Source organism: Drosophila gunungcola, unplaced genomic scaffold (genome assembly GCF_025200985.1).
Source record: "Drosophila gunungcola strain Sukarami unplaced genomic scaffold, Dgunungcola_SK_2 000125F, whole genome shotgun sequence".
Taxonomy (NCBI): domain Eukaryota; kingdom Metazoa; phylum Arthropoda; class Insecta; order Diptera; family Drosophilidae; genus Drosophila; species Drosophila gunungcola.
In genome coordinates, this window is record NW_026453286.1 from 45,522 (window position 1) to 61,910 (window position 16,389).

Genomic DNA, 16,389 nt, shown 5'->3' on the forward strand with positions numbered 1-16,389 from the left:
CCAACCGTCAGGGGCGTAGATAAGCTACTCGATTTTAATTGGGCAAAAAAAAAGGGGACAAGATGGCGGTTAATTTTCGATTCCATTGCTTTTTTTTTCTGCTCACGTGCTGGCAAAACAGCTGCTGGGGGTGCCGCGCCACACCTCCTCTCTATTTCCCGTACTCTCCTCTAGCCTTACTCATGCTCCCCTTTCTCCGTACTTCCGAATCGTTTTGACCATTCCTCGCAAGCTTTTTTGGACGAGCTTTCGCCGTGTTGGCCTTAATTTCGCTTCGTTTGTTTCAGTTTCAGTTTGTTCGCGAATTCAGACCCTTGCAGTTGTTTTCTCCCTCTCGCGCGTGCTCACGTCTCTCCCGCGCAGCAGCAACAAAAAACCTAAAACCCTCGAGCGGAAAGAACATAAACCCAATAGTTATTAAATTTGTACTTGTGACATTTGTGAGGTGAGAAAAAGAAAAGTGTCCAGGCGGCTGTGCAATGTTTGTCAAACACACAGGCGTTTTTCCCGGAAAATTCTTTGGCGATAGTACAAAATTTTCACCGCAGGAAATCACCAATTTCGGCTTAACTTGCTTATTTGTTTACCCTGTTTTTGTTTTATGGTTTGTTTCTAGTCTCCATAGCTTGTTTAAAAACGGCAGCGAGAAAAAGGGGAATTAAACGAGAAAAAGCGAAGAGAAACCGCAAAGCGGAAAATAAAAGAATATGGTAGGAAAGGCAGGAGAAATTTAGCAGTGTACGTGTGTGTGCGTTGTGTCATACACATCATAAAAGGATCCCAACAGAGAGAGCGAATGAGAAGCAGGCAGTGTTATATAATAGGTAAATTCGCCGCATAGCAACAAAAAAAAAAATGAAAAAGTAAAAAACAATTCTGATGAATTCGCAATTTAAGTTTGCTAGCTTTCCGTCTCCCTCTAACCAAGGCAAGACAGGGATTGAGATTTAACCATAATGAAGTGTAATGAAATCTGTGCAATGAAACCCGCCAAGTTTTTTTTTTCGATTTGATTGCAGCTTCTCGTCTGGCGATTATTTGGCGGACTGCTAATTAATAAAAAAAAAACGACAGTATGAGAGAAATAAGAGGAAAATAGAGAAGGAAAATTGGGGGAATCAGGAGGCGGTCGCAATTAACACCAATTAGTGTGTGTTTGCGGCGCATTTCAATTAAATCAAAACAAATGCTGAATCAAAATCAAAGGGGCTCGCATGCCTGTGACGTCACACAGTCACAGTTCCAGTTACATTTACATCTACAGTTACATAAACACGAGTGTTGCGGCGAACAGGACATTCTCTTCTTCGTGTCCTGCTTCGTTTCGCTTCGTTAAATTCGCCGAACTTCGCCGCTAAATTCGCATCTCACTCAGGCGTCTTTGACATTTGGTGTCGTGCTTTTGCGGCGTATACAACGCTGAGAGCGTAATAGAATAAATAATAAAAAAGAAATCAAAACGACAAACAAAAGCATAAGACAGATCTCAGGCCAGAAATTGAATTTTATTTTAATTGAACATTTCGGAGGTGTACTCGCGTACGTGTGTTTGTGTGTTGTGCTGTTTTTTCGGCTTCTCCCGTTCTTCTCTCCGCCTCACGTTTTTCGCAGTTGTTGTATAACATTTAGAGCGAGCGAGAGAAAAAGAGAACGACCCAAAACGAAAAGCTCTCCGTAAATCAAGCACAATCAGCTGTGATCAGTGGCGTTTGCAGGGGTCTAAAGAGGCTAAAGAGCCCCCTCGGGAAAATACTTAATTTTCGTGTTAGAAAAATGTAGGAATTTAATAATTTCAGTGACAAATTTATTGAATGACACATTACAAAATTTGTGAATCATTAATGTGCTTGTATTCTCTACGTGTTGTCACTTTTTGAACATATAATAATAATAAATGTCAATAAACATTCTTATTAACGTTGTACTCATTTGTTTTTTAATATAATTGAACCTGCTTTCACTGTGATTTTTCTTAGAGAGGTTCGAAAGCCCCCCTTCAATATAACCCCACAAACGCCACTGCCGTGCCTCAGATTCGTGATGATTTGTTGAGATTTTATTAAATTTATCTCTGATTTTGCCTTGTTTTTTTTGCAGCAACAGCCGAAATTGGAGTTTGTATTAATATCCTTTTCAAAACGCGGAGAGCAGATAACCCAAATAAACCGAAGAATTCCTTGTAATGGCTCTACTCCGTTCGCTGAGCGCCCAACGAACAGCCATCAGTTTGGTCTACGGCCGTAATAGCAGCAAGTCGAGCAGTTCCGTGGCCGTCGCCGCCTGTCGGAGCTTCCATCAGCGTGACAGGAGGAGGAGCACCGTCATCACCACCGGAGAAGGATCAGCATCGGAGTTCGCAAACGGTGTCAATGGGGTCCGCTATCTGCACTCCGGCGAGCGGCCGATGCAGGCCTCCACATTGGTTCAACCGGATCTGGTTGCCGGCGAGACTGTGAAGCGATCGGTGAAGCAGCAGTCGTCCCAGGAGAAAAGCCCCTCGCCCGCTGGCTCGCCGCAGAGGGATCCTTTGGACGTGACCTTCAATGATCCGATTGCCGCCTTCAAGAGCAAGACCACCGGCGAGCTGATGCGCGCCTATCTGGTCTATATGATCTGTTCCAGCGAGAAGCTGGTCGAGCATAACATGACGGTGAGTTCGCCGCCTTCCTCCTCGCTTTCTCCTTTCTTTTGCGCCGTCCTGCGTCCTTTGACCCACCTTTTGGTCCAATCTATCGCCTAGCTGAGCTTGCTCTCTCTTTTTCTGGTTCCGTTTGCTGAGAAGTGAGGGGAGGTCATGTAAGAGTTGGCTGCACCAATTTCTATACAAGAATCTTAAGTGGAACCTTCTGCAGAATCACTTATCTCTAACCCCATAACAAAAGCCATTATGTGAATATTAGGTTCCAGCTCCAGGGTCAATGAGATTGCTGATCGCCCTAAAACCCTAAATATTGTTTAAAACGTGTTATTAAACCAGGCAACGGGTAATTAGATGTGCATTTTATAATAATATTTAACGAATTGTAATAATATTTGTAATATTTGATGTTGTTTCTTCAGTTAAGATCTTTAATAACTATAACACAGGCCAACAAAAGTTTTTTGCAGGCCCAACCGCATTTGATTATGATAAATTGGGCTTTTTCATTCTATAGTAGCTTTGATCAGCTCTGATCTACTACTAATTAATAATTAATGTATTTATAGAAACATTGTATTTCTTTCGCAATCTTTTTTACAGATATTCTGTAATTTACTTATTTATGCCATCTTGAAAGTTTTTCTTTTTTTTTGTTTAGGAACTTCCACCTGCTGCTCCCATTCAACTGAATCTAGGTTTCCTGGCACCCAAAAACCGTGTCAGGTGCTTGGCCGTCTTTCTTCTGATTTTCCGCTTTCCTTCCGCTTTTAAATTCACTGACCCCCTGGGAGGTTTCCTGTTCCCCCACTCGTTTTGATGAATTCATGGCTAATTGCTTGCTGCATTTGTTGCCACTTTCTGGCAGGTGCTGCAGTCGCACAGAAAATATTGAATGAGTGCCTGATTGATGGCAGGAAAGAGGGGAAACCTTGCCATGCAAATTTCCGAGGGGAGTGCGGGCAATAGTGACCTTGCCTTGTTCGTTGCTTGCTCTTAACTCGTGCGTATTTGCTCAGCGGCGCACATATGGATTATATAGGCATATAGTATAGGCCATTATATAGTCAGGCCCCCGAATGAGCGCCAATCAAAATCGGTAGAAAACCCCACTGGCATTTTCCCCATTTTCCATAGCGTGTTTATATTTAATGACGATGGCGTTGTTATCGCATGGCAGTCGTTTGATTGCTTATCGATTACTCAAAGTGCATGCGTCGCCAAGACTTTTATTTATTTATCTTTATTCTCCTCGGTGCAATTTTCATAAATGGTTGGCTAAATGGCTGGCGTACGGAATATTCTCTCAACTGTCAGGAGCTCGAGGCATCACATGTGGCATTACTCAGGCATCGACTTTACCCCACGTCTCACCTATAGATTTTATACACTTACAAAAATCTTGAATAATATTTCTTTTGTGATAAAACTTAAAGTTATAACGATGGTTTTAATAAGTTGTGGATTTTCTAAAACTAAGTAAGGCTAACAAGATTTGATTTTGTCGTGGCGCAAAAAAATTATGACACTTGAGCATGATTAATTAGGCTTTTCTAAGTATGGTTTCCCACTACGATTTTTAATTTAAGAAAATCGCGTTCTTTCGTTTGTTTGATTATATCGTTAAGAACGGCACAACAATACGAAAAACAATTTTTAAAAATCCAAAACAGCTTAGAGAAACATGATTTATGTATCAAATGATAGAAATACAACGTCTTCTTTGTCAATATATCTTTACAAATTCCATTTTGAGTTTGTTCAATTTTAAACATCAGGAATTCATATTCATACATATATAAGTTTTTCGGAAATATTTTAGTAAATTCCCATGATTTCAAATATAAATTTGATCTAATAATTTTCTTTTAAATATACCACACAAATATATCCCTTACAATAGCTTATACAGAAATAGTACTTAGGTAAAGGGATATTTGATAACATGTTTTAATAATTTTTTTTATGCATTTAATAGAAAACTTGTTTTAACTAAATTTGGTCGATTTTTTCGTAAGAGTGTACTACTTTTTTTTTTGTTATTTCTATTTACAGTATCGCGTCGATTGCTTTTTGCAACCGAGCGGTGTGAGTCTCGTGATGTGTGAGAATGGGTATTGATGGGTAAAAAAACAAGGTAAAAGAGGGAAAAGCGGGCAGGTGACCGGGGGGAAGTGTTAGCTGTGGGTCGGTTTTTTTCATTGGGGGCCAGGGATCAACGGCAAACACCTGTCCTCGGGTAAAAATTCTTTGCCAAAATAAAAGAAAAAAGGAAGCACCGAAAAAGCTACCAAAAACATACAATACCCGAAATATAAGAAACAAGAATTCGATTTATGTAACCAGTTTTGGTTGATATTGTATTTATATATTGTCGGCTGTGTGTTTTTTTTTTCGCCAAACTTAGTACTCAATTAATAACTTTAGTGCTGTCAACAAAACCGGTTCTTCCCAGACGACGACTGCCTCCTGCATGCTCTTTGCTCTTCTGAATCTCATTCATCTGATGGATCCCGCATCAAACGGAGCACACACGTGCCCAGGAATAATTTATCAAAGGGCAATGCTCTTGTTTTTTCTCAGTTTTTCCGTTTGCTTTTTTTTGTTTTTATTGTAAAGAATGAGTGGAGAAACTGGAAACTTAGTGAAAACCAAGCTTGTTGATCTTTTCCTGCCTTTTGCCAGGTCGCCAAGTGAGATTCTTTTGACAATTTATTACCTGGTGAATTACTTCCAGTTTCATATAGTTTGTCTTTAACTTGCTTAATGTGAAACTATTATCTCAAAGCAAACTCAATATCAAATTATTGAACTTATAAAGTTTAATCCGTTTCAAAATTAGAGTGTGTTAATTCCTATTCCTTCCATTCCATATTCAGATTTTGTTCTTCTTGTTTTAATTGCGTCTTGAAACATTTTAAGAACTTACACAAAGAATAGTCCTGCATTAGGTAAAAATGAGAACTAGAACAGGTCCTAGTGTGACTTTAATTGGCTGAAAAGAAACAGCTTTGATTTATGATTTAAAAAAAGTAGTGAATGATATAAACAAGGGCCCAAATTTAAAGTCGAATAAGCAATATTGAAGTAAAAATGTTCTATGTTTAAGGGAAATCCTATTTGATATTGCTTTTATTTTTATTTATTTGCTTAAAAATGTGTTTGGGTTGATGGATTTGCGATGGATCTGGTTTCTTTGACTGTTCGGCTGGATTTGTTAGCCGAATGTTTATGTGCGTGTTGAGTTGGCACTCCTTTAAATAACATCCCAGCCTTTTAAGAATAATACACATTGCCGCCTCCGCAGTTGTGTCGCATTTTTCCACCTCTTTCCCATAACGTGTTGTTGGACTTTGGCAAAGAGTTTTGGCCTTGACTTGGTTCACGTTTTTTATTTTGACTTTTGGCCAAATTCCAAATGATTTATGTGGGATCCCACTCGTTGACCAAACGTAACGTACCAGTGAAGAGCAAAAATGGAAGAGAAATCTCAGCTAGAATCGATGGTATTTGGTTTCTTTTTATCTTTTTGTATCTCAACAAAAAATTACAACTTTATTAAATTAAATTCTTGTCGCTTTACATAACATAACAAAAAACTGAAAAAAAAAATCAACAATAAAACTATAACCGAAAAACTTACTTAAAATATACATCACAAAACCGATCAAAACAAACGAAAAATCCGCAGCTTATGAAATGGTCAAAGAACATATTGGGTCAAAGGTTATTTACAGCATTGATGAAGGCGACCTTCTATGGCCATTTTGTCGCCGGCGAGGATCAGATCAAGATCATACCCACATTGGAAAGGTAATTGCCCACCACGACACTCCCACTCACTTATCGCCTTTTCTTTTCTTTTTTCTTTTCTTTTCTTTTTCGTTTATATATTGCTTTCTGCCGCCCCTATGGTTTGTGTTTTCTTCATTTTTTATTTTGCCCTCGAATCGGGCTGCGAAACGGTTATGCAAAACACGCTTAAATGCCCACACTTGTTTGTAATGGAATCCTTTAAAAAAAAAAAAAAAATTTTCAAACAAAATCATACACCCGAAAACTATCGAAAATCGTCGAAAACGCCGATATACAGCTGCTGAAACTGGCACGCAACCTGCTCGGCCAAAAGCTCTTCGTCCTGCTGATGAAGTCCAGTTTCTATGGACATTTTGTGGCCGGCGAGAATCGGCACACGATCGTGCCCGCCCTAGAGAGGTTAACCTCCCCCACCACCCCCCCCACTACGCCCTCAGCATCCAACGCATCCTTAAATATTCGATATACATATATACAATTGTAGTCAAAAAATAGCATTTGAAATTCGATTCAAAGTTGTCTTTGTCGTACTTAAATATTTATTATTAAAAGTGACTTCTTATGAAGTTAGCAAAAAATATAATAATTTTTGTTGGTTTAACTATTATCTAAGAATGATGCAAGTTTGCTAACTTCTCGAAGTATATTATTATAATGAAAGTTCAAAAAGTTTGTATATCCTTGCAGATATCCCAAAAATTAAATGTAACTTAAAACACCAATATTCCGATTTTAATGCCTATGTGAAGCTATGTTTTTCCGCTCAATTCGACATCGTTTAGTTTAGCTTAAACGAATTTATTTAATTCAACATGTTTAATAGTTTCAATGCATCATTTTAAAGCAGTTAAAAATCTCTAATTTAGGAAAAACCTAAGTGCTATTATTTTGACATATCTTTCTATGTATGTATATCACAATATATTTATATCCACACACATGTTTGCTACTAATGATCTAAAGTATTGTCCAAGCACTGAAAAACCATAAATTATGGGAGTCAAACCCCCTGTAATGTGGCATGTGGTTAGCATGAAAGATCTTCTCAAACCATTAGATCCGTATTCCCAATCCGAACTTGATCCCTTTTTAACAAGAATAAAAAACAAAATGGAAGAATGTTGCACTCAACCTTTTCTCAACAGACCGCTAACCAAACCATACTCGAAATTATTTTATATTACTAACACTTTGTGTTTATAACGCCTATCCAAACTTAAGCTAACGAACTCTGACAATTGCAGACTAAGATCGTTTGGCGTCAAACCGATTCTTGACTATTCCGTTGAGGAGGATATCACCCAGGAGGAGGCCGAGAAACGTGAAGTTGAGTAAGTTTTGCCTATTTATTTTTATTAAATAAGATATAAAACTACAAATTTATATTTTATTTATGAGATTCTCTTGTTTGAAAGTTATTCTTGACAATTATAAAAAAAAAGGCAACTTGTATGCCAAAAGTGCTGTTTTATTATTCTGGCCCATCTAATCCCGTTTTGCGTTTCTGTTCAGATCATCCGTTTCCAGTGCGGGCGACAGAAAGGAGGAGGGCAGCATGCCTCAGTATCATGTGGACAAGTCCTTCGCCGATCGGCGGTACAAGGTGAGCAGTGCTCGCACCTACTTCTACCTGAACGAGGCCACCTGCGAGCGCAACATGGAGATATTCATCAAGTGTCTGGAGGCCGTTTCGGGTATGTCCTTGGCCAGTTGTTATTGGCCGATTCCCAAAAAAACCGATTCCTCCCACCACCCATCATCTGGTGTTGTTGTGCGGCATGCAAGTTTCCCCCCCAATTTCCATCTGTACAAACGTTTCACTTTTAGATCGTGTAAAGCAACAGCATCTTTATTGATAGTTAAGCATGAAGTTTAATTTTTTTGTTTGTTTTGATTTATATGGAATAAATGTATGACACGATACAAGGAGTCTTGACCTAAGAAAATATTTGAAATCATGGACTTGAAATTAAAGAATATTAATCTGTTTTGGATAGATTAATATTCTTTAATTTCAAGAACCTGATTTCATATCATATGAATGAAAAAAGCTAAAGACGGTTAAAAAATAAGGCTTACATTGAAGTAAAATATGAATAAGAGTTGTCTATATTGCCTACATTATTTACCCATTTAGCACTTTAGTTTTCTTCTGTTAAGACGAATATATATATTTTTTTTGGATAGAACATTCCGTCAGATGTAGTTTCCCACAATCCACGTAAGGCACGTAGAGTTCAATGCTTTTGGGGTTTCAGGCTGTCCCCTGCTAGGCTTTCTCCTTCTTAAATTTGAAAATTTCTCAAAATCTGTCCTTGAAGAAATTTGTAATTGATAATTAATAAATTCTTTTTTCCCCCCCTCCCCGAAAATCCCAAAAAAATGGCACCAACCCATCGATAATCGATTACCCCCAACATAAATCAAAAAACCTAAAATCAAATCAAAATAATCGTTGCAAAATCCCCAAAATGAAAAGATGACGATCACAAGGCGCCCCGGGCAGTGGCCACGGGTAAGCCGAGAAATTAAAAACACACACATTCCTAAAAACACCAAAAAAAAGTAACTCCTGAAAACTATCCAACAAGTATCTCAAAAAGTACCCAAAACAGTAAACCATTGATGGCCAAGTCCGTGTTTCGACAGAGCAAAGCAAACGAGTTTGACTTTTTGGCCATTTCGTGTGCGTTTTTAGCTAATTGATGTTGATCTGTGTGGCTGGTTGTAGCCGGCATTGTAGTTGTATCTGTATCTGTATCTGTAGCACTATCTGTATCTAGATCTGTATCTCAATCCGTAAACGTATCCGTATCCGTATCATTTGATATTTGTAAAGTGTCGTAGCTAGAGATATATGTATGTATGTTGTGTGTACCCATAGAATCCGCTTACCGAACTTCGCCTTTGCCACCGCATCGCATTCACCGATTGCTCTGCTCTTTTTTCAAATGCCTCTCATTTCCAACAAACCAAACACCAACCATCGACTGATTGGAATATCCACCTGCAGGGGCTACTTTCGGAACGGGCATCACCGCCATTAAACTCACCGCCTTGGGCCGTCCACAATTGCTGGTAAGTTAGCACAATGTAATCCCCTCGACTCACAGATAATTGAGAAGTTCAATTTATTCAAGGAACAGGGTAATAGGTGTCAATAAATGGCAAAGCGAAAACAAGTTAATTGGTGTTAATGAACAGTAAAACCTACTTGCTCTTAAATGTTTCTCTTGCCAATACAATGGAATATTTAAAAAACATGTTTAAATGAAATGTTTGTTCATTTTTAAAGGGTAACTTATGAAAGCTTATGTTTTGTATTTAAGAAGTTTGTAAGTTAGCATTAATCTAAAAAAAAAGGTTCTATAGAGCATTAAAAAGGTTTTGGTTAGGAGTAAACTATTATTCGCAAATATTTAACGAGAGAGTTGAAGCTTTGCGACTTTGTATATGTCTAGTGTCCCATGTGCAGTTTCTCCTAGCATTATTTAGATGTTTCTAACCAACAAGCTTAAATATATAAGAAGTTATTTAAAAGAATATATAACGCATTCCCTCAAACGACCTTTTCCACTCACCTTTTCAGCTGCAACTGTCCGAGGTGATCATGCGCACACGCAAGTACATGGAAGACATGGTGGGCGGTCAGGGCAATGTGCTCACTCACCACAAGACCATCAAGGATCTCGAGAAGTATTATGCCTCGCTGGGCGACAATAAGGATGTGAAGGAATTTTTAAACAATGTGACGTCCGACAAGGAGGGGTTAGTTCTTGCATACCTCGAAACCGCGATCCCGAGCTCATTCCCTTCGTTTGTTGTCAATCAATCACTTTTAGAATCTTGCATCTGTTCCCCTGGTCGGGCATCGTAGACGAGGACTCGCAGCTGAGCGATACGTTCCGTGTGCCAGATTCCCAAACCGGCCAGATGCGTCGACTGATCTCACAAATACCGCCCAAGGAGGAGGAGATGTTCAGGAACATGATCCGTCGTCTCAACACGATTGTAAAGGTGAGATCATCCTCAGATTAGACTACTCCGATCAGACTCAACTAGGTAAATGCAACCCACAATAGGCTGCTGCCGATCTGGATGTGCGCATCATGGTGGACGCAGAGCAGACATACTTTCAGCCGGCTATTTCGCGCATCACCCTGGAGATGATGCGAAAGTACAACAAAGAGAAGGCCATTGTCTTCAATACGTACCAGTGCTACCTGCGCGAAACCTTTCGCGAGGTGAACACCGATCTGGAGCAGGCTAAGCGACAGAACTTCTATTTCGGCGCCAAGCTGGTACGCGGTGCCTATATGGACCAGGAGCGGGACCGTGCCAAGTCGCTGGGCTATCCGGATCCGGTCAATCCCACGTTCGAGGCCACCACGGACATGTATCACAAGACGCTGGCCGAGTGCTTGCGACGCATTAAGGTGCGCTATTCTAGATCTAGTCAATTAGTTAATCAAATTTAACAGAGAATAATTTGAATAATCACAGCTGATGAAGGACTGTGATGACGATGCCAGGAAGATTGGAATTATGGTGGCCTCGCACAACGAAGACACCGTACGCTTTGCCATCCAGCAGATGAAGGAGATTGGCATTTCGCCGGAGGACAAGGTGATCTGCTTTGGCCAACTGCTGGGCATGTGCGACTACATCACCTTCCCACTGGGTGGGTTTCTATGTGTAAAACCCCAGCATTCTGCATAACTAATTGATGATCTTTGTCCGACTACAGGTCAGGCGGGCTACTCGGCCTACAAGTACATCCCGTATGGCCCCGTCGAGGAGGTGCTGCCCTACTTGTCGCGCCGTGCCCAGGAGAACAAGGGCGTGCTGAAGAAGATCAAGAAGGAGAAACGCCTGCTGCTCTCCGAGATCCGACGCCGTCTGCTGCGCGGCCAGTGGTTCTACAAGCCCAAGGGCAACTATGTGCCCATCTAAGCTGGCCTGGATGGATGGAATCACTCACACGAACCCGAACCGGTAGATGGGTTGCCAAATGTATCCAACTGAGGATATCGCCGGGCAGTCGATCGCTTCGGGTATATTTTAATGTATTTTTTTTTTTGTCGTTCTTACTACTCTTTTGAAATTTGCGTATATCTAAAGTATATATATGAAGACTTGTGTATATACCAAGGTCCTGCAAAAGAGTGAGGATGTTCTTACTCACTGTGTGTACCCTCATTCAGATCCGCTGGATCTTTTTCACCCACAAACAACTTCAGTTAGAGACGGTAGCACTGAGCGATGGTCATTTTTTTTATGAAATATGTATATTTTTACGTCTTGTTGCAACAATAATCTAAACGAGTTCTGTATGTGTGTTACAAAGAAAACAAAATAATGAAAAAAAAAAAAAAAAACAAAACTAAAAAACGTAAAAAACATGAAGGAAGGAAACGAATGTGGGAATCCACATCGAGGATATTGAAAAAGGGGATTGAATTGAAAAGAACATTTTTTAGCATCGTAACAAATAAAGCATAAATCAATATAGTATATACATATTATATACAATATAATGAGAGAAAAACGTTTATAGATATATGTACCGATCTATATCTACATTGATACATGTATGTGTATGGCTGCATTTTAGTCTAGATTCATTAATTTCGTGTTTGTGCCTCTTTCTCAGTATCAGAATATCAGTTATTATTTATCCATTCTTCATTTGCGATGTGATTTCATGTTGGTTTTTCCCTAAGTTACTACTACTATATATAGCGTGAGAAAGAGAGAGCAAGAGAGAGAGAGAGAGAGAGAGAGTCCAGGGCATTTGTTCCTCCAGCTCGTGGCCATCCCATCCGAAATAGTCAAATACTACTGTCCATAGGAACCAGGGATAACCGCGTATATCTATACCTACACCTAGCAAGTTTTATTACGATTATGCTAAATTAACTTAAATGTATATGTTAAATTTAGCGATTAACAAAGCGATATTATAAAAGTCATTACTACGATAGTCGATGGATGAGAAAGCCCAACCGAAACCGCCTTCTGTTTCCCTATTTTGTTCGTTTCCGTTTCCGTTTCCATTTCCATTTCCGTTTACACGTTTCGATTGCTCAGACAACTATATAGACAGAAAGACTTGGCCATTCTTATAGTTTTTTATTATTATCCTCATGATTATTATTATTGTATTGCATAAACGCTATAAATAAATGAATAAATAATTGTATGAATGTTAACTATTTCAATGACAATAATAAAATGTTAAAAACGAAGCCCCTTGCGTCGCTTTAATTTCATCTTACTGCGATTCGCCGGCGAAATGGAAATTACCCAAATAGCCACTAATGGTGATGTGTGTGTTCTGTTGTTCCCGGCACTTTCAGTATGATGAGCTTAAATGGTCTCCAGCTGGACAGCTGGACAATCAGCGCTGTGATTTACAACGGATCTACTGGTAATTTGAGTAATGTGACTCGTACATTTATTTTCTGCCTCGTATTCGGTTAGAAAGAGTGGGCATGATTTAGTGCCCTTTCGTCTGTGGGGTTTGTTTGTTACCTAACGCCATACATCATAAAACAGTAGGGTTTCAAACTTCCTATTGTTAATTAGCAAATACAATATTTATTATCCTACCGTGTGAAATTTAGCTGGACACTTTTAAATATAATATATAAATAGGAACTATTTTAAATCGAATATTTGTCACATTAATTAAAGTGTTTTAATATTCAATTTTGCAATTTAATATACATTGTATTTGATATACATTGTATTTAATAGTATGATTTAAAATTTAATTTTAATATTAAATATACAATTTTAAATTCAATAGTCAGTTAAATTTGTTTTTTCTGTTCCATTTGTTTTATCAGTGTAGCAATGTGTAAACGGGCCGGACCAGACGACTATATTTAAGCAGTGATGGGACCTGGAAAATAACTCTAAAAAATTTGATTCTTTTTTTTTTTTAACAAAAGGACACTGTATATTTAAATATGTAAAAGGGTTTGTAATTATTTAACTATATAATATTATACGATGGAGGGTTACTTTTACATATCCATGCCCATTTTAATATTCACTAATTTTTGAAAAGCCAATATTGAAATCATTGTAACTAGACATTGAGCGACTTGGCTTAACAACGATCGCAACAACTAAAGCTTTAAAGCGCTAGTAGACGATAATTACCAGGATTGACAGTAATATGCCTCAGATTATACCCATTTATGATTTAACTCATCCGTGTTTTACATACGTTTAATAAACTTTATAAATAATGAACATAATTCACATGAAGTATAAGAGCTTTTGTTTTCCTTAAAATTAATAGTTTTATGATTACAGACTACGCTCCGCTACAGCGCCTTCTTTTTCCGCCGCGGGGCAGAACGTCTTTTGCCAACGTCTACTTGGCTGACCATCAGGGGATCATTGCTCTGTCGCTCGAACGCAGCCTTGGCGGCGGACTGACGTGGCTGTTTGGCCGCCGAAGCTCCGGCGGAGGATGGGGACGAGGTGGAGCCTACCACTCTCTTAAGGGCCTTCGGAACAATGTACTCGGGCATGTCGGACAGGTGACTTTGCACCTTGATGGCTCGCAGTGGTTTGTCGTGGCGCAGAGCTTGCAGATCGCGTTTGTTCTCCTCAAAGAATCCCTTCAGCTTCTCGCAGTTTAAGATCTCCGTTTTTATTTCCCGGATGCGAGTATCGTGAACGGCGACTCGCGTGGCGGCTCGCCAGCAATCCTGGGCACGATAACGAAAGGATTCTACCTCCTCCATCTTGAACTGGTAGTTCCTGAAAGGGTTGTTTTGCAATATAACCATTTATGGATAGTCTAATCGTTTGTGTTCTCACTTGATAATCTGCTCGCCCTCTTGGGCGGCGAAGCTGGCGCACAGCTTCTTTTCCACGGCATCGTTAACCTTAGCCTCCTTCATGCTCACAAAGGATAAAACGGAGCCCTTGTTGTTCCCTCTGGCCGTCCTGCCAGCCCTATGGATATACGACGTCACATCCCTGGGAAAGTCAAAGTTTATCACGTTGTTCACGCACTGGAAATCAATGCCGCGCGAGGCACTCGATTCCATATCGCCGCTGCGCGACGATTTCCGGCCGGCCGAGGATTTGCCGCCCGGCTGCTCCAGATGATGTTCGTCGGAGGCAATGATGATGTCGTAGGTGCCCTTGTTAAACTGACTGATTGTGTGGATGCGGATGTTGGCCGGCAGCTCGGAGTTTAGAACGCAGGCACGGATGCCAAATTGTTCGAGGAACAAGCGAACCCTGAAATAGTTGTTAGTTAATTATATCATAATGATATTATCTAAGAAGTTTAGTTAGTTACTGGCTTTGCCATCAGCGAGAAGATTAGTTGCTGGTCATGCGTGCGCCAACTGTTTCCAGCTGCCCACTCCCTGCATTTATGTGTTTATCATCATTGGCTTTGGAGGACTTCTGCAGGGGAGTGTTTACTTACTTGTAACACCGATCTATGCTGTTCACGAATATGATGCTTTTGCCACGGATTAGCCTTAGCTTAAGCAAAGCACACAATATAGCCGGCTTGTCGTTCTCCTCAGCAAGGATGCGCTGGTGCGTCAATTGATCTTGTGGGACGAGTTCCGGCTCCTCCAGCTTAAGCGTCACCGGGTTGTTCAGGCACAGGCCCTTCATGCGCACCACATCGTCGGTTAGAGTGGCGGAGACCAAGACAGCCTGGTAAATCGGAGGCAGGTGCTTGATCAGCCGCTTGAAATCCTTCTCGTAACCGAAGGCAAACACCAGATCCGCCTCATCCACCACAAGGGTCTCCACATGCTTCAGATCCACCACACCACCGGCCTCGGCGTGGGCAAGCAACTTGGCGGGTGTGGCCACCACGATGTCGGGCCGTTCGGCCAAGGCATGCCGCTGGGTCACCGCATCGCTGGAGCTGCCGGCAATGTCCGCCACGCGCACTACTTTGCCACAGGACTCCACCAGCTGCTCGATCACCGTCCGCGATTGCCGGCAAAGTTCCTTGGTGGGCGCCAGGACCACAGCGCTCACGCACTGCTCGCTGGCGTTCAACTTGGAGTTAAGGATCTTCTGGATCAGGGGCAGCGCGTAGGTGGCTGTTTTGCCGGATCCGGTGCGGGCACGAACCACCACATCCTTGCCCTCCAGAAGCAGCGGAATTGCCGTGGATTGGATGAGCGTGGGCTGCTGCCAACCCAGCTGGGCTACCGCCTGCAAAAGTGAGTGAGACCAGAGGCCGTTGAGTACCAGCGTTGGCGGCAGGCGACCAGGTCACATACCTTGAGGATGCGCTGGTCCAGTTCCAGCTCGTGGAACTGCACCGTTTTCTGGGTCTTCTGGCTCATGGCGGAGGTTAGAAAAACCTCGCAAAATGCGCAGCACGTTTTGTAGCTCGAAAACAAAAAGAACGGTGACGAGTGTTGGAAAGCGCGGGGGCGATTGTCTATCGATAGTTTAAGGAATGCACACATCATAAAAATTAAACATATATATGCCTTCTGCGGGTAGGGAGTACCTTAATACAAATATATTATTATATTATTTATATTATTTATTATTATATTATTTTTTAAAACAAATTGTAGAGGACCAAAGTTCTAATGACAAATTGACAGATTGCTTAAGCATTTTATGTCAGATATTACTCCTTTAGTAAACAAATAAAAATTAAAACAAACATATGCGTAGTCAGGACCGAAAACGAGACATCCGTACGACTTAAAACGAAAATAAATGACAAAAATTATTGTACATAATTAACGTATTTTATAAGCAACATTTCAATTATAAAAACAAGCTTTGCGGACTTGTCCTACATCGAGAACGCAAATCTTGCTGAATTTTCAGCTATTCAGACGTTTTGGGATTACCCAAACTGTTTTAAACTATTAGTAACCTGCATTGATATATTTTTTATTTTTTCAAGATATATT

General features: G+C 40.4%; 2 protein-coding genes and 1 non-coding gene across 8 annotated transcripts; 1 reads left to right on the plus strand and 2 right to left on the minus strand.

Moving 5' to 3' along the window:
- The first annotated feature begins 270 nt into the window (after positions 1-270).
- LOC128265455 (proline dehydrogenase 1, mitochondrial) lies at positions 271-12,702 on the plus strand. Of its 6 annotated transcripts, none has more exons than XM_053001469.1 (12): positions 271-445; positions 2,098-2,650; positions 6,732-6,853; positions 7,699-7,785; positions 7,967-8,148; positions 8,934-8,969; positions 9,468-9,532; positions 10,044-10,222; positions 10,297-10,471; positions 10,537-10,890; positions 10,958-11,135; positions 11,202-12,702. In XM_053001469.1, the coding sequence occupies exons 2-12, from the start codon at positions 2,183-2,185 to the stop codon at positions 11,405-11,407; spliced, it is 2,052 nt and encodes a 683-aa protein (XP_052857429.1). In that variant the 5' UTR covers positions 271-445; positions 2,098-2,182; the 3' UTR covers positions 11,408-12,702. The 6 variants fall into 6 exon arrangements, with proteins under 6 accessions (XP_052857429.1, XP_052857433.1, XP_052857435.1 ...); XM_053001473.1 differs by lacking the exon at positions 6,732-6,853 and adding an exon at positions 6,330-6,451 and having other exon boundaries at positions 273-445; positions 2,104-2,650; XM_053001468.1 differs by lacking the exon at positions 6,732-6,853 and adding an exon at positions 6,330-6,451 and having other exon boundaries at positions 274-445.
- A 977-nt stretch (positions 12,703-13,679) lies between these two features.
- On the minus strand, positions 13,680-15,890 carry LOC128265456 (probable ATP-dependent RNA helicase DDX56). Its single transcript, XM_053001476.1, has 4 exons — positions 15,736-15,890; positions 14,916-15,667; positions 14,294-14,722; positions 13,680-14,233 (listed from the first exon to the last, which is right to left on the minus strand). Exons 1-4 carry the CDS (start codon positions 15,799-15,801, stop codon positions 13,792-13,794), a joined length of 1,689 nt encoding a protein of 562 aa, XP_052857436.1. The 5' UTR covers positions 15,802-15,890; the 3' UTR covers positions 13,680-13,791.
- On the minus strand, positions 14,790-14,882 carry LOC128265459 (small nucleolar RNA Z30a). Its single transcript, XR_008268876.1, has one exon. It is a non-coding gene; the product is annotated as a small nucleolar RNA Z30a (small nucleolar RNA).
- Positions 15,891-16,389: the final 499 nt, after the last annotated feature.